The sequence below is a fragment of the Schistocerca cancellata genome, chromosome 5 (assembly GCF_023864275.1).
Source record: "Schistocerca cancellata isolate TAMUIC-IGC-003103 chromosome 5, iqSchCanc2.1, whole genome shotgun sequence".
Taxonomy (NCBI): domain Eukaryota; kingdom Metazoa; phylum Arthropoda; class Insecta; order Orthoptera; family Acrididae; genus Schistocerca; species Schistocerca cancellata.
Window position 1 is genome coordinate 250,685,828 of NC_064630.1, and position 24,654 is coordinate 250,710,481.

Sequence of the window (24,654 nt, forward strand, 5' to 3'; positions counted from 1 at the left end):
CTGCAAACGGTGAGGATCAAGTTGTAAGCGTCTCCTTAAAAGTCTCGCCACAAACGTCACAGGAATTTTTAAGTGACGACTAGCCTTCTGAACGGATTTCTTCGGCCTACGCGTGAAAGACTATCACTCGTTTCTCACATCCTTCAGTTACACTTGGTCGTTCCATATTCTTCTCTTTGCACACAGGTACACAAACAAAACTGTTGGAGTTGCGCTTTCATCTAATGTATTACTTATAATTGTAAACTGAATGCAATAAATGAAAAAATGAAATGATCATATGGCATTGATGGCCGGAAGTCTCCACCTAGGGAAGTTCGGCCGCCTAGTTGCAAGTCTTTTCCGTTGACGCCACACTGGGCGACTTCCGTGTCGATGATGATGTAATTGCGATGAGGACAACACAACGCCCAGTTCCCGAGGGGAGAAAATCTCCGACCCGGCGCGGAATCGAACCAAGGCCCGCTGCATGATAGCTAGACGGACTGACCACTCAGCTAAAATGTAATAAATGCTACGAAGCCTTGAAACCCGTACATTCAGTTTGAAATATCCTGTACTTCGGCTGGAGTAACGTAACATTAACTTCATTATTAAAAAATGTCTTCGTGTGGCAAATTAGCAATGAACTTAGTTACTTAACAGATCACTCCGTACACTGTTCTTTAGAGCAAAATGAACATATCGCAATGAACACAACGTACGCACTAAGACTTCCTTCTCATCAAACAACAGTGTCAGTGTGGGTCATTGTTAGAGGTCGATAATGTCATCGGTATCACATACATCTACATCTACATTTATACTCCGCAAGCCACCCAACGGTGTGTGGCGGAGGGCACTTTACGTGCCACTGTCATTATCTCCCTTTCCTGTTCCAGTCGCGTATGGTTCGCGGGAAGAACGACTGTCTGAAAGCCTCTGTGCGCGCTCTAATCTCTCTAATAGACGTTCATATTAAAAGTAATTATCAAAAATTGTCACTGAATTATTGAGTAATAAGCGGAAGGATTCGACATATGTAGCAAATGCGGCACATGTTTTTGGTTTAACATGTCCATGGATGGAGTGCGGTATAATTTTCAACATAGGGGGATATAGGTGTTACTGCATTACAGTATCACCGCAGACTCACTCTTTCGTGGTAGCGATGGATTTATAAAGTGGGTTGTAAGAACAAACTGTTATTTTGAAAATGAAATAGTGCTTTAAAATTTGGCCAGGTTTGAATTTACTGTTTTTGACGAACTGTGAGATATAATGCAAATCTGGGTTACAGAAAATGCTGGTTACAAACTTATAAAGATGTATCGACACTGTTTTTCTTCTGCAACGCGAATCCCCTCCTTTATGTGAATAAGCGCCATAATGCAAATTTTAGTAAATATCATGACATCAGTAGTTATTACATTGATTAAGGAATGCCGTATGTCATGTTGACCGAAAAAGGCAACAAAATATGTAGACAAAGTGAGAATCTAACACTACTTATAACAGCCTTTGCAATGAACAATGGCAGCCTGAGAACTTCAAATTCAGTTACGACAAAAAATAATTAATTCCAGGAAAAATAAAATGGGTTACTGTAAAGTATGAATATACGAGAAGCAGTACTGAATGGTACAGTTCCTCATACCGAAATATGCCTCCTAGCTCTCCGCCAATTGTAGCGTCGTAATGCTAACTACGCTACTGGCCATTAAAATTGCTACACCAAGAAGAAATACAGATCATAAACGGGTATTCGTTGGACAAATATATTATACTAGAACTGACATGTGATTACATTTTCACGAAATTTGGGTGCATAGATCCTGAGAAATCAGTACCCAGAGCAACCACATCTGGCCGTAATAACGGCCTTGATACACCTGGGCATTGAGTCAAAAAGAGTTTGGATGGCATGTACAGGTACAGCTGCCCATGCAGCTTCAGCATGATACCACAGTTCATCAAGAGTAGTGACTGGCGTATTGTGACGAGCCAGTTGCTCGGCCACCATTGACCAGACGTTTTCAATTGGTGAGAGATCTGGAGAATGTGCTGGCCAGGGCAGCAGTCGAACATTTCCTGTATGCAGAAAGGACCGTACAGGATCTGCAACATGCGGTCGTGCATTATCCTGCTAAAATGTAGGGTTTCGCAGGGATCGAATGAAGGGTAGAGCCACGGGTCTTAACACATCTGAAATGTAACGTCCACTGTTCAAAGTACCGTTGATGCGAACAAGAGGTGACCGAGACGTGTAACCAATGGCACCCCATACCATCACGCCGGGTGATACGTCAGTATGGCGATGACGAATACACGCTCCCAAAGTGCGTTCACCGCGATGTCGCCAAACACGGATTCCTCCGAAAAAATGACGTTTTGCCATTCGTGCACCCAGGTTCGTCGTTGAGTACACCATCGCAGGCGCTCCTGTCTGTGATGCAGAGTCAAGGGGAATCGCAGCCATGGTCTCAGAGCTGATAGTCCATGCTGCTGCAAACATCGTAGAACTCTTCGTGCAGATGGTTGTTGTCTTGCAAACGTCCCAATCTGTTGACTCAGGGATCAAGACGTGGCTGCACTATCCGTTACAGCCATGCGGATAAGATGCCTGTCATCTCGACTGCTAGTGATACGAGGCCGTTAGGATCCAGCACGGCATTCCGTTTTACCCTCCTGAACCCACTGATTCCATATTCTGCTAACAGTCATTGGATCTCGACCAACGCGAGCAGCATCGTCGCAATACGATAAACCGCAATCGCGATAGGCTACAATCCGACCTTTATCAAAGTCGGAAACGTGATGGTACACATTTCTCCTCCTTACACGAGGCATCCCAACAACGTTTCACCAGGCAACACCGGTCAACTACTGTTTGTGTATGAGAAATCGGTTGGAGATGTTCCTCATGTTAGCAAGTTGTAGGTGTCGCCACCGGCGCCAATTGGTGTGAATGCTCTGAAAAGCTAATCATTTGCATATCACAGAATCTTCTTCCTGTCGGTTAAATTTCGCGTCTGTAGCACGTCATCATCGTGGTGTAGCAATTTTAATGGCCAGTAGTCTATTTCCAATTTTGAAGTTTTTATAATTAACTAATTAACATGCTATCTTACTAAAATAATCATACTAACAGATTGAGAATTATCAGATGAATGGGTTGAGTAATGAAGTGACGTAGAGTGTGGCTATGAAGTGAAGGTGTTCGTCTGTCGGCTAAATATGACATTATTTTGCAAATGAAATTAATTTGGGAAAGGAAAAGATGGTAATTAAGAACAGATGGAGGGGAGGAGGTACCTAACTTGCTACATCTCATAACTCCTTCATCGAATTAAACAGATAGCTACTGGAAAATTAACCAGACAATTCAGTGGTCAAGTAGAAAACTGCTAAACGGGAATCATTTTATATCCCACACAAAATTTTCAGAAAAAAACGTTACAGATTCAGATTAAAGAGGTACCATCCCTGGCCATAAACCTAAAATACAGAGAAATTACAAAGAAGTAAAAAACTTTCAAAACATACTCAGACATTTTTGAATACAATATTACATATAACATATGAAAAAGGTACCTCATGGAATTGTTCTGCAGAAAAAGATTTCTCTCTTGTTGTAAGACATTACGAAGGGAACGGTAAATTATTTTACTTCTTATCAAATGATTCACATTCCTTTTCACCGTTATTTTCATCCACATCATCATCTGATATCCTACAATATTCCTTCCATAGCTCCTTAACTTTCTCATAATATTACTTATCTGTATCACCTAACTCACCCATATTACGTTTCTTTTTCCTAGATTCCTTATACTATGTCACCTTTTTTTGGTATCCATCAGCATACTCAACCGCTCAAATTTGGCTTCTAATTCTTCCATATCACTGTCTATGTCATAACTTCAATTCCCCAAATCTAATTCCAAATCCGTATCATCAACAATTTCACAACTGTCGCCAGAAGAACAAATTGACACAACTTCAAGTAAATCATACGGACAAGAATAAACAGTTTCTGTCTCATTAATATGTATGTAATTGTTCAGTTACATTTCTACTTGAATGTGTATCCTGAACTGCATAATGAAATTTGTTGTTCATATTCTGTACAATATAATTTGCATTCCTGTGGCTGCTGGTGATTTGATCTATTTCTAAATGTACTACGAATTTCTCTTTTAATTTCTTTTAACAATTTCATCATTACTGACTGAAGATTCTCATATACTTACACTTCTTGAATTCTGCCCCAAAGACACAGTCTTTTACTTTTAAGCTGCTACTTTTGACAAAATATTGAAGAGACACTCAATGATGTAAACACTTTTACCTTGTTTACTCAGTGTCAGCTGTTGCTATCAGCTGTTGTTTATCTGACAAAACTTCTGCTTGCCCATCTGTGCAGCTGATATGCAACTGCTCGGCTTGGCTGTGCTCCACCAGACGATGGCGTCAGGTGAACTCTGCCGTCTAATGGCTGCACCTGTCTTGTTCTTGTAATGGCGACTTCCGCCTGAAGAACTCTGTGTTCCTTAACAATGTGCAATTTCACATCAGAGTTACTCCCGAATATTGTGCACTGCCTGTGCCTGTTCATTATTACTATTCAAATCACTGCCAAAATCCTCGTCAGTTACTATTCCTAATATTAATAAACTAAAGTGTCAAAATTCATGGGATAGCGACATTCACAAACACAGATGGAAGGAGTATCGCTTACACAAGGTATAAATGGCTTTTTTATTTATTTTTATTATCTACATTCTGGACACATACAATAAAAATAAATTAACTGATTAAATTTAGGAAAAATTAAATGTTGACACATCATGTTCTGTATATACAGTATGCTGGGTTCTTTCTTGTTTTGAAATAATGTTAACATGTAATGTTTAAGTGTTAATACAAAAATACATGCATACATACATTCATACATATATTAATTCTTCTTCCATAGGTCATGAACACAACATTTTGTAATGATGTGGAATGTGTCACTTTAACATAAATTTTCTTTACACGCAATAATTAATAATTTTTTGTACAGTTACTACTCTGTATCTAAGAATTCATCTATTGGGTAGAAACAGTTGACATTCAGAAATTCTTTTAATTTGCTTTTAAATGTTGGTTGGGTATCTGTCACACTTCTAATACTATTTGACAAATGACCAAAGATTTTTGTGGCAGCATAATTTACCCCTTTCTGTGCCAAAGTGAGGTTTAATGCAGAATAGTGAATATCATCCTTTCTTCTAGTGTTGTAGCTATGCACTTCACTGTTATTTTTGAAATGGGATGAGTTATTAATGATAAATTTCATTAGTGAATATATGTATAGCGAAGGTACTGTGAATATTCCAAGTACCTTAAATAAATATCTGCAAGGTGATCTTGGGTGGGTTTCAACTATTATTCTGATTACATACTTTTGTGCAATGAATACTTTCTCTCTTAACAACGAATTGCCCCAAAATATGATGCATTATGAAAGCAGTGAATGAAAATAGGCTTAGTAGGCTAATTCACTGGCATGCTCGTCACCAAAATTTGCAATAACCCTGATAGCATAAGTAGCTGAACCTAACCATTTCAGCAGATCATCAATGTCTTTCTTCCAATTCAATTTCTCATCAATGCAGACACCCAGAAATTTTGAGTAATATGCCATAGCAACAGACTTCCGTTCATAGGCTATATTTATCAATGGTGTTCTGCCAGTTTTCTGTACAGAATTGTATAAACAGTGTTTTCTCAAAATTTAGTGAGAGTCCATTTGCAGAGAACCACTTAATAAGTTTCTCAGACATTATTTGCAATTTCCTCAACTGATTCTTGCTTCTTGGGTTTGTTTACTACACTTATATTATCAGCAAAAAGAAATAGCTTTGCATCTTCATGAATATAGAGTAGCATGTCGTTAATATATACTAAGAACAATAAGGGACCCAAGACTGAACCCTGTGGGACACCATTCACGTTATCTCCCCAATTGGAGGGTTCGCTGATTTTTCCAAACTATCTGTACTGTTAATTTCAACCTTCTGCTTTCTTCCAGGTAAGTATGAATTAAACCATTTGTGCACTGGCCCACTGATTCCACAATACTTAAGCTTATCTAGAAGAATTTCATGATTCACACAATCAAAAGCCTTTGAGAGATCACAAAATATCCCAATGGGTGATGCTCTGTTATACAATGCATTTAATATTTGATCAGTAAAAGCATATATAGCATTTTCTGTTGAAAAGCCTTTATGAAAACCAAATTGACATTTTGTCAGTACTTCATTTTTACAGATATGTGAGGCTACTAATGCATATATTACTTTTTCAAGAATTTTGAATAAAGCTGTCAGAAGTGAGATTGGGCGGTAGTTGTTAGCATCAGAGCAAATCCCTTTTTTATGCAGTGATTTAACAATAGCATATTTCAATCTATCTGGAAAAATGCCTTGTTTCAGTGAGCTACTACATATGTGGCTGAGAATCCTACTGATTTGTTGGGAACAAGCTCTAAGTTGTTGTTGTTGTTGTGGTCTTCAGTCCCGAGACTGGTTTCATGCAGCTCTCCATGCTACTCTATCCTGTTCAAACTTCTTCATCTCCCAGTACCTACTGCAACCTACATCCTGCTGAATCTGCTTAGTGTATTCATCTCTTGGTCTCCCCCTACGATTTTTACCCTCCACACTGCCCTCCAATACTAAATTGGTGATCCCTTGATGCCTCAGAACATGTCCTACCAACCGATCCCTTCTTCTGGTCAAGTTGTGCCACAAACTTCTGTTCTCCCCAATCCTATTCAATACTTCCTCATTAGTTATGTGATCTACCCATCTACTCTTCAGCATTCTTCTGTAGCACCACATTTCGAAAGCTTCTATTCTCTTCTTGTCCAAACTATTTACCGTCCATGTTTCACTTCCATACATGGCTACACTCCATACAAATACTTTCAGAAATGACTTCCTGACACTTAAATCTATACTCGATGTTAACAAATTTCTCCTCTTCAGAAACGCTTTCCTTGCCATTGCCAGTCTACATTTTATATCCTCTCTACTTCGACCATCATCAGTTATTTTGCTCCCCAAATAGCAAAACTCCTTTACTACTTTAAGTGTCTCATTTCCTAATCTAATACCCTCAACATCACCCGACTTAATTCGACTACATTCCATTATCCTCGTTTTGCTTTTGTTGATGTTCATCTTATATCCTCCCTTCAAGACACCATCCATTCCGTTCAACTGCTCTTCCAAGTCCTTTGCTGTCTCTGGCATTATTACAATGTCATCGGCGAACCTCAAAGTTTTTATTTCTTCTCCATGGATTTTAATACCTACTCCGAATTTTTATTTTGTTTCCTTTACTGCTTGCTCAATATACAGAATGAATAACATCTGGGAGAGGCTACAACCCTGTGTTACTCCCTTCCCAACCACTGCTTCCCTTTCTTGTCCCTCGACTCTTTTAACTGCCATCTGGTTTCTGTACAAATTGTAAATAGCCTTTCGCTACCTGTATTTTACCCCTGCCACCTTTAGAATTTGAAAGAGAGTATTCCAGTCAACATTGTCAAAAGCTTTCTCTAAGTCTACAAATGCTAGAAATGTAGGTTTGCCTTTCCTTAATCTTTCTTCTAAGATAAGTTGTAAGGTCAGTATTGCCTCACGTGTTCCAGTATTTCTACGGAATCCAATCTGATCTTCCCCGAGGTTGGCTTCTACTAGTTTTTCCATTCGTCTGTAAAGAATTCGTGTTAGTATTTTGCAGCTGTGGCTTATTAAACTGATTGTTCGGTAATTTTCACATCTGTCAACACCTGCTTTCTTTGGGATTGGAATTATTATATTCTCTAAGTACTCTGTTGGAAATGCCAGCAGTTCCATGTGAGCTTTTACCTTTGAGTGAATTTATTGTTTTCTTAATTTTAGTAGGAGAGGTGGGTTAAATTTCAATTTTATCAAATTTCATAGGTACTGCCTCTTCCATATACTGCCTTGCATTTTCTAATGGATAGCTGGATCATATTTTCTCTAAAACACTTAAAAATTATTTTTAAAAAGTTTTCTACTTTGAGACTTCTTGTTAGCAAACTGTTCATTGTGTCTGATAGAAATACAGTCTTCCTGCGCTCTCGGTTGCCCTGGTTCTCTTTTCACAATATTCCAAATTGTTTTAATATTATTATCAGATATGCTAATCTCAGACATATTGTGCATACTTCTGGACTTTTTAATAACATTTCTTAATACAGTGCAGTAGTTTTTATAATGTTTCACTGTTTCGGGATCATTACTCCTCCTAGCTATAAGATAAATTTCCCTTTTCTGTTTACAAGATTTTTTATCCCTTTAGCAAGCCATGGCTTTTTGCATGGTTTCTTACAATTATATTTCACTGGTCTCTTAGGGAAACTGATTTCAAACATACTCACAAAGGTATCATGAAATAGGTTAAACTTTAAATTAGCATATACGTTTGAGTGATAAATGGATGTTTCCTAATGTTTCCTTTCGAACTGTTACCTAATACGTTTACTGCATCACACCTAATTCATTTCCTCAACCAGAACTGGATGAGGTAAACATATGAACTGAAACCGTCATGCAACGGAAACAGTACGTTTCGAAACATGGGTTCCTATTCAAAATATTATGTACTCGCTACCCAATACAAGTCTGTAACGGGAATATCTGAATACCATGTATACCTTGAAAACCAAGTAGAACAATTTTTCATGGCTAGAAATATGTAACAAAGAAGGTTACAATACCTACAGCTTATATAACTGAACAACACAGATTGGGTTGGTGGGAGAAGAGCAGCGATGAACCATATTTGTCCATTAGTTCAAAGCCGGCCACGGCCTGTCAGACAGCACGCGAGTCAGATGTGCAGTCCGAGCCCTGGCCTGTCTCAGCATTGCTCAGCCCTTCTAGGAAAGAGCCAGTACAACGTGACATTTCTTTTAGTACCGCGATGTGACATTTTTCGGTCGACACAACTCTTTTTCAGTTCGGCAGAATCGTGGTGTCGGCGCTGTTTACCCGTTACTATTTGCTTGTGGTATGAAGAACGTTCACAGATCCAGTGTCTGTTTGTACAAAAAAGTGGCAGTCTAGCAATCTGTCGTCACAAACCTTTAAAAAAAGAATGTAAATGACAGAGGAGAGGTATGAACATTTTCAGCATCTACTACGCACTCCCATAATTGACGGGTACTGCAAACTTAGTGTGAAACGACATTACAGTACCATGCAGAAAACATTTAACGGTTTAGTTGACAAAGAAACAGCAGGAAATTAAACGATCAATAGACGTGATTCATTGTTCTGTACCTGAAGTAGCATGTTGTGCTAAATTTGCAGGCATGGAGAACTTGAAGAAAATGGTGGTACAGATAGTAAAATTTCTGTAGTCACACGCATTATTTCACTTTCATTTGCATCAGTTTTCGATCAAACAGAACGAAGAGTACGGAGACGTTATACAGGGTGGTCCATTGATAGTAACAGGGCCAAATATATCACGAAATAAACATCAAACCAAAAAACTACAAAGAACGAAACTCGTCCAGCTTGAAGGGGGAAACCAGATGGCGCTATGGTTGGCTCGCTACATGACGCTGCCATAGGTCAAACGGATATCAACTGCGTTTTTTAAATAGGAACCCCCATTTTTATTACATATTCGTGTAGTACGTAAAGAAATTTGAATGTTTTACTTGGACCACTTTTTTCGCTTTGTGATAGATGGCTCTGTAATAGTCACAAACGTGTAAGTACGTGGTATCACGTAACATTCCGCCAGTGCAGACGGTATTTCCTTGGTGATACATTACCCGTGTTAAAATGGACCGTTTATCACGTGTTGATGTATGGCTATTGTGATCAAAATGCACAACGGGCGTGTGCTATGTATGTTGCTCGGTATCCTGGACGACATCATTCAAGTGTCCGGACCGTTCCCTGGATAGTTACGTTATTTAAGGAAACAGGAAGTGTTCCAACCACATGTGAAAAGTCAACCACGACTTGTAACAAATGATGATGCCCAAGTAGGTGTTTTAGCTGCTGTCGCGGCTAATCCGCACATCAGTAGCAGACAAATCACGCGAGAATCGGGTATCTCAAAAACGACGGTGTTGAGAATGTTACATAAACACCTATCGCACGTACCGTATTTCTATGCAGCAGGGAGTGCATGGCGACGACTTTGAACGTCTTGTACAGATCTGCCACTGGCCACAAGAGAAATTACGGGACGATGACAGATTTTTTGCACGCGTTCTATTTAGCGACGAAGCGTCATTCACCAACAGAGGTAACGTAAACAGGCATAATATGCACTATTGGGCAACTGAAAATCCACGATGGCTGCGACAAGTGGAACGTCAGTGACCTTGGCGGGTTAATGTATGGTGCGGCATTATGGGAGGAAGGATAATTGGCCCCCATTTTATCGATGGCAGTCTAAATGGTGCAATGTATGCTGATTTCCTACGCAATGTTCTACCGATGTTACTACAAGATGTTTCACTGTATGACAGAATGGCGATGTACTTCCAACATGATGGATGTCCGGCACATAGCTCGCGTGTGGTTGAAGCGGTGTTGAATAGCATATTTCATGACAGGTGGATTGGTCGTCGAAGTACCATACCATGGCCCGCACGTTCACCGAATCTGACATTCCCGTATTTCTTTCTGTGGGGAAAGTTGAAGGACATTTGCTATCGTGATCCACCGACAACGCCTGACAACATGCGTCAGCGCATTGTCAATGCATGAGCGAACATTACGGAAGGCGAACTACTTGCTGTTGAGAGGAATGTCGTTACACGTATTGCCAAATGCATTGAGGTTGTCGGACATCGTTTTGAGCATTTATTGGTTCAAATGGCTCTGAGCACTATGGGACTCAACATCGTAGGTCATAAGTCCCCTAGAACTTAGAACTACTTAAACCTAACTAACCTAAGGACATCACACACACCCATGCCCGAGGCAGGATTCGAACCTGCGACCGTAGCAGTCCCGCGGTTCCGCACTGCAGCGCCAGAACCGCTAGACCACCGCGGCCGGCTGAGCATTTATTGCATTAATGTGGTATTTACAGGTAATTACGCAGTAACAGCATGCGTTCTCAGAAACGGCAAGTTCACAAAGGTACATGTATCACATTGAAATAAGGAAACAAAATGTTAAAACGTACCTACGTTCTGTATTTTCATTTAAAAAACCTACCTGTTACCAACTGTTCGTCTAAAATTGTGATCCATATGTTTGTGACCATTACAGCGCCACCTATCACAAAGCGAAAAAATTGGTCCAACTAAAACGTTCGTATTTCTTTACGTACTACACTAATATGTAATAAAAATGGGGGTTACTATTTAAAAAAAACGCAGTTGATATCCGTTTGACCTATGGCAGCGCCATCTACCGCCCCAACAATAGCGCCAACTGGTTTCCCCCTTCAAGCTAGACAAGTTTCCTTCTTTGTAGTTTTTTCGTTTGATGCTTATTTCGTGAGATATTTGGGCCGGTCACGATCAATAGACCACCCTGTATATAACTGCAAAGTAAGTAGGTTAAGTCTCAAGGGATATACTTGAAACGATTTTTCAATTTAATACCTGGTACTGCTGAATTTATGAAGGAAAAAGAAGTGCAGGAACGAAAATTAGAAGATCCAGAAAGGATTTAAGATCTCGCATTGTAAGTGGACTTGACTGCACAGTGTCCACTGTAAGACACTGAAAAGCTAGAAACAACTTATTTCTCGTTTGATGGGAATGCATTTAAAAAGTAAATCGCATTGTAGATGGAACATTTTCTGACAAACGCAGTCCAATTTACTGTAATTAATGGCGTTAAAGTAAATGTGGGGTTTGAAGAATTCATTGTGACTTTGAAGGAATTACATGTATAGTTTCCTAAATATTATGAAGAAAGTCTAATAATACATCCGGTTTTGAAACCATCCGCCATTTAAGTATGTGCAGATTTAACTGTCTGAACTGCAATGTAATTCCCTTTTAAAGACAGATTCAGGACGACTACATTGTTTTCCTGAGGTAGAGTTTCCATGTCTCCATAATGACGTTACAAAAGTGCTACAATCTTCCCATCAAATTATTTGTATGAAAGATCTTGTTTTAGTTATGAAACTAAGTAAGCCGCAGTTACGCGACAACCTGAGTGTGAAACTATGTAAAAGTGTCTGCATATATTTGTATGCTGATTGCTTGTTCCAGATAAAAATTATATTATGTCTTCAGTGCTCAAAAATAACTAAATAATAGTGAAAATTTGTTTCATTTGGGTGTTCAGAAATGTGAAATATAAATGAATTCATTTGCTGTGTGACTGCATTCGCATCTAAATATGGGGCGTTCACGGTTTCCCCCCGTTTCCTCTCCTCTCACTTAGAGAGTATGGCATGGTGTTAGGGGAAGTGTGTAGCCAGGCTGAGTGCTACAGCATGCCAGCAAGGGCACATGTCGCAACATGATTTCATGGTCACCCCTGCTTTAGCTTTTCTAGCACTATCCATAAGTTGTGAGCAAAAAAGACCAAACTGTTCGCACAAAAGCGGCTCTAGATGGACCTCCCAAATTTTTCTGACATTAAATGTTATTCTAAATACCTCAAGCTGTGAGGTTATCTGTCCTATGTCGAAATATGCCCTCAGAGTAGAGAGGACAGATAATCTAAGAGCTTGAGATAGTAACAATTAAATAGAAAGAACTACCAATAACGCATACTGGATCACCAAATTAAGTTTGTCACCACTTCGAAGTACTACATTAAGTCGTAAAGGCCAAAGACCTTATTCTATCCCGCTTCCCACCCTTACTTTGAGTTGTGTGTGCCAAAGACTCCCTCTTTAACTACTGCGAAAGTCATTGAAACAACCTTTACTCTATGTTATGCAGTAAACAGAACAGTATTTCCAACATTGTGTAGTGAAAAACTGTGTTTAACCTACATACCTGTAATCTTTTCAATGAATGTCACATAAGACAATTTAATTTGTTTATTTTATAGTTTCAGATGTAGGGAGGGAAAGGAAGACTAATATAGAACGCGAAAGCAAGGATGTCACAATAACCAAAGAAGCAAAGGAAGTTCTTAATACATGGCAAGAATATATAGGCCTTGATATGGGTCAAAGTCTAAGTAATACAAAGAGTGAAGAGCCGAATATGGCACATGAAGAAAAAGAGAAAGGTCTTTTAGATGAATAGGTATGATATGTAGTGAAGTAGACAAAAAACGAGGCACTAGGAAGTTACGAAATTGCAACACAAGTGATGAAAAGCTTGAGAGATAGAGGAAGAAGAGAGATAGTGAACCTTTGTAATACTACTACTACTACTACTACTACTACTACTACGTGATCAGGCCCAGTAGACCGCACGCATCTACAAGTTTCCTCCTCCACTGTATTCTGTCCATTGCTGCTATCCGCCATTCGTCCACATCTATTGACATTTGTTTTAAATCTTCATGGAGTCCAGTTACGCGATTTCCCATCTTCACATTTGCACGTGTTTCGTTCAGACAGATCTTTATCAGATTGATGAGTTTCTCTGTTATGCCAAACTCCCTCAAACAGTTGAGCAGGCTCTTGCGATGTATGCAATCATAGGCCTTCTTAAAATCAACGAATAAAATATGCAAATCTTTACCATATTCACCCAGTTTCTCAGTGAGCTGCCGGAGACTGAAGATGTGATCAACTGTTGATCGTCCTGGCCGGAAACCTCCCTGGTACTCCCCAATCACCAATTCTGCCACTGGCTGAATTCTATGTATGAGGCAATTCGACAGGATCTTATAGCAGACGTTAAGCAGGGCGATTACTCGATAGTTGTCACATTTCAGTTTGTCGCCCTTCTTATGTATTGGACAAATCAGAGCTGTTTTCCATTCTCCTGGTAGTTCTTCTTTGGTCCATATTGCCTGTATCAGTCGGTGTATTTTTTCTGCAAGTTTCTCTCCTCCTGCCAGGATCATTTCAGCCTGTATTCCATCTCCACCTGGACTCTTATTCTGTTTAAGGTGTCTGATTATGGTTTTTATCTCATCCAGGGTAGGTTGGGGATAGTTGTCATCGGCTGTAATTGGGTACTGGAAATCAAACTGCAGTTCGGGTTCATCACAATTTAGCAGCTGTCAAAAGTACTCTTTCTATCTCTCAGATATGTCCCTATCGTTCGTCAGGATCTTATCGCGGAAATCTTTGACAAATTTCTGCTTGGCCTGGTGACCTTTGCAGAGGTACTTCACCCTCAGAAACATTTCCCTCGTCTTCTGTCCTCTGAAGTCTGTTTCTGCTTCAGTGATGATATTCCTTATGTATTTCGTCTTTGCTCTTCTCAGAATTGATTGTGTAGTCTTTCGGACCTCCTCAAATTGTGCTTTGGCCTGTGCCAGATTTGTCCCCTTCAGCCATTTGTTCCTGGCTTCGTTTCTCCTTTCCAGGGCATCTGCACATTCCTTTCCTAACCAGATCTTCTTGCTCACTGCGCTTCCCATGAGTGTTTCCTTTGCTGTATCCATAACTGAGCTCTGGACGTTTCCCCACATTAGTTCGAGGTCCTGATTCGCGTCCGCTTCGCTGAGTGCTTCAAAGCGGTTACTAATTTGCAACCTTTGTAATGGGATATACAATGTAGGAATATGGTCAGAGGATTTTATCACGACAGTTTGCCACCAACAGAGAAAAAGGAGGGTGACAGATACTGTAAAGTACATATAACTATCAGTTTATGTTCGGATATAGAAAGTGTAAAGCAGTAAAAGATGCAACCGGACTATTAGGGAGTATGAGAGAAAAATACATTGTGAGGGGCAGAAAACTTTATTCTGTACTAGTTGACTTAGGAAAGACTATTGGCAGAGTAAAATGGAGCAAGTTGATTAGCATTTTAAGAAAACAGGAGGACTGGTATAAAATTTGTATTTCTATCACAAGGTAAAACTAAAGGGTTGGGAATGAAATGTATGAGAAAAATACGATTGATAGGATAGAGGGCCATGACTGCTGTCTTTCCCTTTTGCTCTTACTCATATATGCAGAGGAATTTATTGAGAAATTCACAGTTGGAAAAAGTGGAATTCATGTTGGAAGGAAGGAAACAGGAAGTCAAAATAGCGCAAAGAAAACTATAAAACATCTTCATGAGACCTTTGAAGAAGGTGGTATGAAGGTGAATAAGATGAAAACAATGTGCAAGATGATGTGGACCACTGTTCTTTCCACACATGGGCCTCAATCTGGTCTGGACAGTGATTCTCCACGGATTCGCATATGGAGAGAACATGGAACACGATGTCGGGACCCAACCACTGTGGGAAGAACTGATATCGAGGATGATCCCTAATGGCGTGATCGGGAATTACGTTGACCACTCCAACACTTTTTCATGAAATTGGACTGTTAAATCGGAAGGGTTTAACGGCTGTCATGTATTGTGACGAGACCTGCGTACCTCACGTTGTTGCGAGGTGCTGCGGGTCCAGACTTCGTATTGCTGGACAGAAATGTTCAGCCTCGTCCTGCTCCCTCTCTCGATTTGCATCCCATTGAGCACATCTGGGATGCAATAGGTATAACCCGACCACTACTATTGTAATTTAGTATGCTTTTACCTAAATAACAGAACCCCTCTTTCTACGTTGCCACGTATAACCCTCTACTAAAATTAAGTTTAGTTTCCACATAATGTACACTATGGGAGGATAGTCCTGTTAATAGGAAAAGCTAATCAATAGAGTTACCCTTTTTACAGTTGACCGTATGTTGTGTCTAATGGATAAGTAAATCAGACTATTCAATTCTTTTCCTAAGATCTTACAAAGCGATTAGAATGAAACGCAGTATGTATAGTATTATACTGAAGCTAGGACAACTCAGTTCCAAGTCCATTTAATGATTTAAAACATGTACTAACGGTTGTCAGCCTATCCAGGCAATGAAACAGTGAAGTATTGGAAAAGCAGAGATCCGAATTTTGCCTACTTTCTTGCTACTGCTTAAGTTGCTTCTTCAAATAAATATTACTCCACGTAAACAATGTTCGACTACAACTTTATACATTATACTTTTAGCAGAGAAAAAGCCCAGTAGATAACTTCAAGCAAGCTAAAAGAAATTTGGCCAGGGGGGACTTTCAGAAAAGCATTTTCTATAATGAACAAATTTAAATACTAAATTACTTAGATACTAAAGCACACACTTTTTATGCTGAACATTTCACTTCAAGAAAACCTATTTCTTTCTGAAATTTTCTTTCAAAAGCTATAATTCTGTGAACTAACTCTGTATAGTCGTTTAACAGATTCTAGTAACTTGGCTACGCTCTGACTGAATTTTACTTAAACAGACTTTTAGTATAACACTTTGCAATAGTTAAGAAAACACAAAAACAGTTTAAATGGTGCCTCTTTATATTAACTTGGCACTTCAGAAGCCTGTAAAACAGAATACTTTGATTAATCTGACACCAGGAAGGAACCTTGTATAGGTGTATGATTATGATGAAATAACAGAGTGACCCAGTTTCTTTAAAGTTCAAGAATGATTATTAAAACGCAGTTTAAATTAATGGTTCACACTGTACAAAAGTAAAAAATCTTATCTGGTGGCTGTAGGCTTAGGTGTGGCGAATAATTATGACGGCTACACCACCCACAGTACGGCCTGCAAGTAATTAGCTGTATGGGCTCAATTTCTCTTCTTGGTGTCGTTCAGTTTTACATGCAGTATCCCAACAACTCGCAGGAATGCCGTAAGCTGTTTGCAGTCTTCATCCGAGACATTTTTGTGCAGAAAATCCAGCCAAAGCTTCTCCTGCTCCACAAGGTTGTTGCCTCAATCACTGCTGCCTACAGAGTGTGTGACTTACTTCCCGCACTTGGTCTAGATAGCGCGCCAATTCGCCCTTGCCACCTTTTCCACTCTCCAAAGCCACTTTCGTTTCAAACAAACACACTGGCTTTTACATAACACCTATTTTTTACAGTATTCCTAAAGCGTGACCATTTCTTAAATTTTCAAATTGACATCAACTTGAACAATTTATACACACAAATATTTTAAAATACAGGATGTCATCAGAAAATTATTTAACATAATAAGTAGTTTAGGCCTACATAGTCTTTTTCATACATTACTCACATACAGTGCAAATAACTTCAAATTCCAGCACACTTTACTTAACATCTACAGAAAATATATGTAATACCAATATGCGAAAAGTTTAAAGCAAAAAAAAAAATTATAAAAATTTAAATGAAACATAAATAAATAATGTAATACAGGGACACGGGTTATATCACGTCAGCATCCACCAACCACTGTCGAAGACTTTCGAGCAGCTCAGCACGAAGAATAGGCGTTATTGCCTCAGCATGAGATTAATGACATCACTCACAGCAGGCCTCGTCATTTCTCGGGCCTGTATTGCTGCCAGACGTGATCACACTCCATACTGGCCACATTAACCACTTGTCGGAATCTGTATGTAAATCCGTTAAGTTGGAAAAAACGAAGAACATTTTTGTCTACCGTTGTGCATGTTGCCGCTGTTTGACTTTTGTTTCGTTGTATTGTTTTTACTTTTCTATCACCTGATTATACTGTTTTGCGGCAAAATAAACGCAACCTTGCAAGATTTCGCTTTGTTGCTTGAAGTTTGGGCACCAGTGTAAATAAAGAGCCCAGGAAATAGCTACCCAAGTGCTTTGATTGGAGTGTGGCACAATATGGTGGTGAAAGACAGCAGGAAATGGGATTTGGAGGCATTTGAGATGTGAATGTGGAGCAAGCTGGAAAGGGTTACTTGGATACAGAGAGTAACTAATAAACAGTAGCTAGAAAGAATAGGGGAAAAGAGAAGACTATTGGAAGATACACGGAAAAGAAAGACAAATTGGCTTGGTCACGTGTTGCGACAGATTATTTGGCGGTGAAAGCAGTGTAAGAGCTAGAAAGAAGAATGAAAGGAAGTAGAAGATACAAAATGTTTAATGACATTGAAGAAGGTGGAAGGTTCGTGGCAGAGAAGAGAGCAGCTGGAGACACAAGAACACGAAGAGTAACTGTGTGAAGACCTGCATTCGGGTGTAACTCACATGACAACTCGCACTTACACAAACACACACACACACACACACACACACACACACACACATACACAAACACACACACACCACACACACACACACACACACAAACACACACACACAGACAGAGAGAGAGAGAGAGAGAGAGATAGAGAGAGACAGAGAGAGAGGGAGATCTTGATGCATTTCTCATTGATGCGTCTGTATGTGATAATGCATTACTCATAGATCCGTCTGTATGTGATCGCGACCTACATCAAACTTCTCACGGTCATAGAGCCGAAACTTAAACGCCAATGGGCTTTTTGTCATAATATTGAGTGTTGCTTTACAGACCATTCTAATTGTCAACAGCACGGCAATTTCCAACGTTATGCATGAGGGAAGCAATGGACAGTTCTAATGTCAGCATCAATATTGTTGTTATTGTTGTTGTTGTTGTTGTGGTATTCAGTCCGAAGACTGGTTTGATGCAGCTCCATGCGCTAGTCCTCTTGCGCAAGCCTCTTCATTTTCCAATAACTATTGCAACCGACATCTATTTGAACATGCATATATTGTATTTGAGCTTTGGCCTCCCTCTAAAATGCTTACCTGTCGTGCTTCCCTCCATTGACGATCCCATGTTGCCTCAGGATGTGTGCTATAAATTGATCCTTTCTTTTACTCAAGTTGTGGCATAAAACGTATTTTTCTGACAGTTCGATTCAAGATCTCCCAATTTATTATTTGTCTATCCGTCTAATCTTTAGCATCCTTCTATGAAACCACATTTCAAGAGTTACTATCCTTTTCTTGTCTGAACTTTTTACAGTATATGTTTTACTTCCATACAGAGCTACTCTCTAGACAAATACCTTCGAAAACCATGTACAGTTGATGTTCCTGAAATATACTGAGTCCCACGTCTATCTACAATAATCTCGTAGGCAGGATTCTAACCCATATTCCAGGCAGATGCGCTAACCACCGAGCCACACTGTCACTATGGCTACCATAACTGCACAGATTACCCTAGTTTGTCTCCCTCCCCGATACAAATTCCTGCTCACCCCTCAGCCCATCGCTGTTCCCCATCTAAACTACATCAGTGTTGTAGAAGCTCTCCAGTACTGGAATAGCACCTTAGCAATGAGTGAAAGGGGGTTAATGCTGCCTGCATCTCAGGCATAGATGATACGTTAATCATGTCCTGAGACATATCGATTTTGACCTTTATCTATGATAACGATGTAAACTGAAACAATGAATTAAAATTTGTTCAAATCCCGACACTGATACAAATTTTTATTCATTGCCTCAGCCTACATCATCACTTTCAGAAAAGGTTTACTAACACCCAATTTTATATCAGATTTTCCTTCTTTCGAAATGCTTCATGCTGCATTTTGTATCCTCTCTACTTTGGCCATCATCGTTTATTCTTCGGCCCAACCAGCGAAACTCACCTACTACTTTTAGAAAGTTAGTTACCATCAGTATCATTATCTTTAGACAAAGCAATTGAAACGTCCCCTTAGAACAATTATACACGACTGTGCATAAACTGACACACAATATTTTTAGCGCAACGCAATCTGACTTTCAAAAATCCCTACAAAAGAATGGCCCTGACTAACATTAACCTATACCTTTCACAAATCACTTACCTCACAAAAATCTTCGTTACTCGAACTACTGCAATACGGCGAGCGCCACTACTGCCAGCTAAGTAAAAGATTCAAACTACGGAAGGCACTAACTACTGATAGGCATAGTTCGCAAATGAAAGATTTTAATAGAGAACAAACAATGTATTTACCTTAATAGTCATAATATATATAGCAGTTCATGACATCCATTCTTACAAATGTACTGTTTCTGTCCAAAACTCCGCCATCTCACTCCCCACATCCACCACTTCTGGCGGCTCACCTTCAACTGCGCAACGCTACGCGCTGTTCACATCCAGCTGCCCAACACAACAATGGCAGACAACAATGCAAACTAGCCACAGACTGCACACAGCATAGCCAGTGATTTTCATACAGAGCGCTACGTAACGTTGCCAATAAGAAAACATAAACAGCCTACTTACACAATCTCCATGTCTATAGTCAGCTGAAGGTTTACTGTTATTAGTACATGAAACCTCAAACGATGACAGAAATAATAGTACTGGAAATCTTTTTGATTGCAGGTGGCGTTGGCACGTCTGTTGTGCAGTTAGCCCAAACTGTTCGCGGAGTCACAATTTTGGGAACTGCTTCAGACTCGAAACGTTCAAAACTCCTGTCTCTCGGAGTGACCAGGGTTTTTCACCATGAAGAAGATTACGTGGAGGAAATATTGGAGGCGTATCCTGACGGACTAGATATGGTAATTAACAGCAATGGTGGAGACGATGTCGAAAAATGCATAAAGTTGCTTAAACCGTTTGGGAGGTTCATCATTATTGGTAAGTTACCAAGTAAATAAATTTCGACTGATACCTGTAAATACTGTAACATTTCTTGTGCATAATATAATCTTTCCCAGATCTTGGACATACTCCAAAATTTCATGAGGAGTAATATCCAATAAGTCGGTAGGAAGCAAGCTATGTTGATGTCCCTTTCAGATAATTCTATACTAGTGAGGTTTTGGTTGTGTGCCAAAAAACGATTTTTTATTTGACTGAGAACAAATCACCATTTTTGGATACTTTACTTGTCACGCGAGTGCAGGATGAATAAAAACGGCGCATCTCGGAAGATTCAGATTGTGTTCATGTTGCTGAATTATCGAAAAGCGTGCAAACTCACGACCACTATCAAATCTAGGGTATTTCCGAGAACGGGGGAATGAATCGTCGATAGTCGTGGAAGTTGCGTTGACGGGGACGTCCACTATGAATAACGACCATCAAGAGTGAGCGAAAAAGTGGTCAAAAGAAATAATGCTGTAATTAGTGAGAACAGATGAGTGATGAGGATCGTGATAACAAAATTAATTTAATTTTTGATAGAAATTTTCACATGGTTAGTAAACGCATTGAACACCGGTAAACATTAGCAGAATCTTATTTATGAGAATGTTCAACTACAATGGAAACAATCATGCTCAATGTTGATACAAGATGCGTACTGATCCTATCACGGATACACTTGGTTCTCAACATTGTTATAACTGATAGAAACGAAATATTGCCAATACAGAACAGCAAGTGGCAAACAGTTTTCAAGAGAAAGGCATTTAACCTTTAAAGTTCCTCGTAGTCTCTTTCGATGCTGTCCCTTCAGCAACAATAATTATGAAAAATGCACGTCCGAGCGAGAGCAATTAATGCCTATAAATCACTGCTGATACACGTTGTGGATAAGATAGACACGAAGCCCACGCCTACCACAGTAGTACAAGTTTATATGCCAACTAGCTCTGCAGATGACGAAGAAATTGAAGAAATGTATGGTGAAATAAAGGAAATTATTCAGATAGTGAAGGGAGACGAAAATTTAATAGTCATGGGTGACTGGAATTCGGTAGTACGAAAAGGGAGAGAAGGAAACGTAGTAGGTGAATATGGATTGGGGGGAAGAAATGAATGAGGAAGCCGCTTGGCAGAATTTTCCACAGAGCACAACTTAATCATAGCTAACACTTGGTTCAAGAATCATAAAAGAAGGTTGTATACATGGAAGAAGCCTGGAGATACTGACAGGTTTCAGATACATTATATAATGGTAAGACAGAGATTTAGGAACCAGGTTTTAAATTGTAAGACATTTCCAGGGGCAGATGTGGACTCTGACCACAATCTATTGGTTATGAACTATAGATTAAAACTGAAGAAACTGCAAAAATGTGGGAATTTAAGGAGATGGGACCTGGATAAACTGACTAAACCAGAGGTTGTACAGAGTTTCAGGGAGAGCATAAGGGAACAATTGACAGGAATGGGGGAAAGAAATACAGTAGAAGAAGAATGGATAGCTTTGAGGGATGAAGTGGTGAATGCAGCAGAGAATAAAGTAGGTAAAAAGACGAGGACTGCCAGAAATCCTTGGGTAACAGAAGAAATATTGAATTTAATTGATGAAAGGAGAAAATACAAAAATGCAGTAAATGAAGCAGGCAAAAAGGAATACAGACGTCTCAAAAATGATATCGACAGGAAGTGCAAAATGGCTAAGCAGGGATGGCTAGAGGACAAATGTAAGTATGTAGAAGCTTGTCACACCAGGGGTAAGATAGATACTGCCTACAGGAAAATTAAAGAGACCTTTGGAGATAAGAGAACCACTTGTATGAATATCAAGAGCTCAGATGGAAACCAGGTTCTAAGCAAAGAAGGGAAAGCAGAAAGTTGGAAGGAGTATATAGAGGGTCTATACAAGGGCGATGTACTTGAAGACAATATTATGGAAATGGAAGAGGATGCAGATGAAGATGAAATGGGAGATATGGTACTGCGTGAAGAGTTTGACGGAGCACTGAAAGACCTGAGTCGAAACAAGGCCCTGGGAGTAGACAACATTCCATTAGAACTACTGACAGCCTTGGGAGAGCCAGTCCTGACAAAACTCTAACATCTGGTGAGCAAGATATATGAGACAGGCGAAATACCCTCAGACTTCAAGAAGAATATAATAATTCCAATCCCAAAGAAAGCAGGTGTTGACAGATGTGAGAATTATCGAACTATCAGTTTAATAAGTTACGGCTGCAGAATACTAACGCGAATTCTTTATAGACGAATGGAAAAACTAGTAGAAGCCGATCTCGGGGAAGATCAGCTTGGATTCTGTAGAAATATTGGAACACGTGAGGCAATACTGACCCTACGACTTATCTTAGAAGCTAGATTAAGGAAAGGCAAACCTACGTTTCTAGCATTTGTAGACTTGAGGAAAATTTTGACAATGTTGACTGGAGTACTCTCTTTCAAATTCTGAAGGTGGCAGGGGTAAAATAGAGGGAGCGAATGGGTATTTACAATTTGTACAGAAACCAGATGGCAGTTATAAGAGTCGAGGGACATGAAACGGAAGCAGTGATTGGGGAGGTAGTGAGACAGGGTTGTAGCCTCTCGCCGATGTTATTCAATCTGTATATTGAGCAGGCAGTGAAGGAAACAAAAGAAAAATTCGGAGTAGGTATTAAAATCCACGGAGAAGAAATAAAAACTTTGAGGTTTGCCGATGACATTGTAATTCTGTCAGAGACAGCAAAGGACTTGGAAGAGCAGTTGAACGGAATGGATAGTGTCCTGAAAGGAGTATATAAGATAAACATCAACAAAAGCAAAACGAGGATAATGGAATGTAGTCGAATTAAGTCGGGTGATGCTGAGAGAATTAGATTAGGAAATGAGACACTTAAAGTAGTAAAGGAGTTTTGCTATTTGGGGAGAAAAATAACTGATGATGGTCGAAGTAGAGAGGATATAAAATGTAGACTGTCAGTGGCAAGGAATGCGTTTCTGAAGAAGAGAAATTTGTTAACATCGAGTATAGATTTAAGTGTCACGAAGTCGTTTCTGAAGGTATTTGTATGGAGTGTAGCCATGTATGGAAGTGAAACATGGACGATAAATAATTTGGAGAAGAAGAGAATGGAAGCTTTCGAAATGTGGTGCTACAGAAGAATGCTGAAGATTAGATGGGTAGGTCACATAACCAATGAGGAGGTATTGAATAGGATTGGGGAGAAGAGAAATTTGTGGCACAACTTGACAGAAGAAGGGATCGGTTGGTAGGACATATTCTGAGGCATCAAGGGATCACCAATTTAGTATTGGAGGGCAGCGTGGAGGGTAAAAGTCGTAGAGGGAGACCAAGAGATGAATACACTAAGCAGATTCAGAAGGATGTAGGTTGCAGTAGGTACTGGGAGATGAAGAAACTTGCACAGGATAGAGTAGCATGGAGAGCTGCATCAAACCAGTCTCAGGACTGAAGACCACAACAACAACAACACGTTTCACGTATTCAGAATACAATACGTCTTTCGACGTAGTTTCAGTGAGAAATAAAATAAGGCTACAAATGAAAATGTAACTGCTTTCAAGTGCCCGTTCTAGCTTGATAAACTGTTTTGAAAGAGTGCGTCACAATCACGTGTGACATAAAAGCCGTTACCATTTTATTTCTGGCACTAAATAAACCACTTCCCCCGATCTTCAACAAACTTTATTGCCATTTACGTTTCCGGGAAGTAAGTGAGGCTTTGTCCCATCCGTCACCAGTTTTTGCATACACACCGAGAGCTTAGCGGTGACTTCGCAGCTTGTTGTGATATAACCTTTGAGCCGCTGAAGAAAGTTTGTGCAGTAAACGTAATGTTATCACTCCACAGAGCGTTCCAAGACAGCATCTGCTATGAAGTTAAACGCATTTTCCCCTAAATATTAGTGTTTCTTCGCTATGTTTATGGCCGCTAAGGAATGGCGTTAGGGAGCTGTAATGTGTATTTGGTAAAAAGCAAACGTTAGTACTTCACATTTAAAAATACCTTTCAGTTTCAGGAAGTCATTGTGAAATCACTGATT

At 39.6% G+C, this 24,654-nt stretch overlaps 1 protein-coding gene across 1 annotated transcript in view; it reads left to right on the forward strand.

The window, feature by feature from the left end:
• Positions 1-24,654, forward strand: part of LOC126188468 (synaptic vesicle membrane protein VAT-1 homolog) — a 96,139-nt gene that overhangs the window by 51,706 nt on the left and 19,779 nt on the right. The window contains exon 5 of the mRNA XM_049930071.1: positions 20,326-20,583. Within this exon, the coding sequence (XP_049786028.1) occupies positions 20,326-20,583 (258 nt within the window). The remainder of the gene's footprint in view (positions 1-20,325; positions 20,584-24,654) is intronic.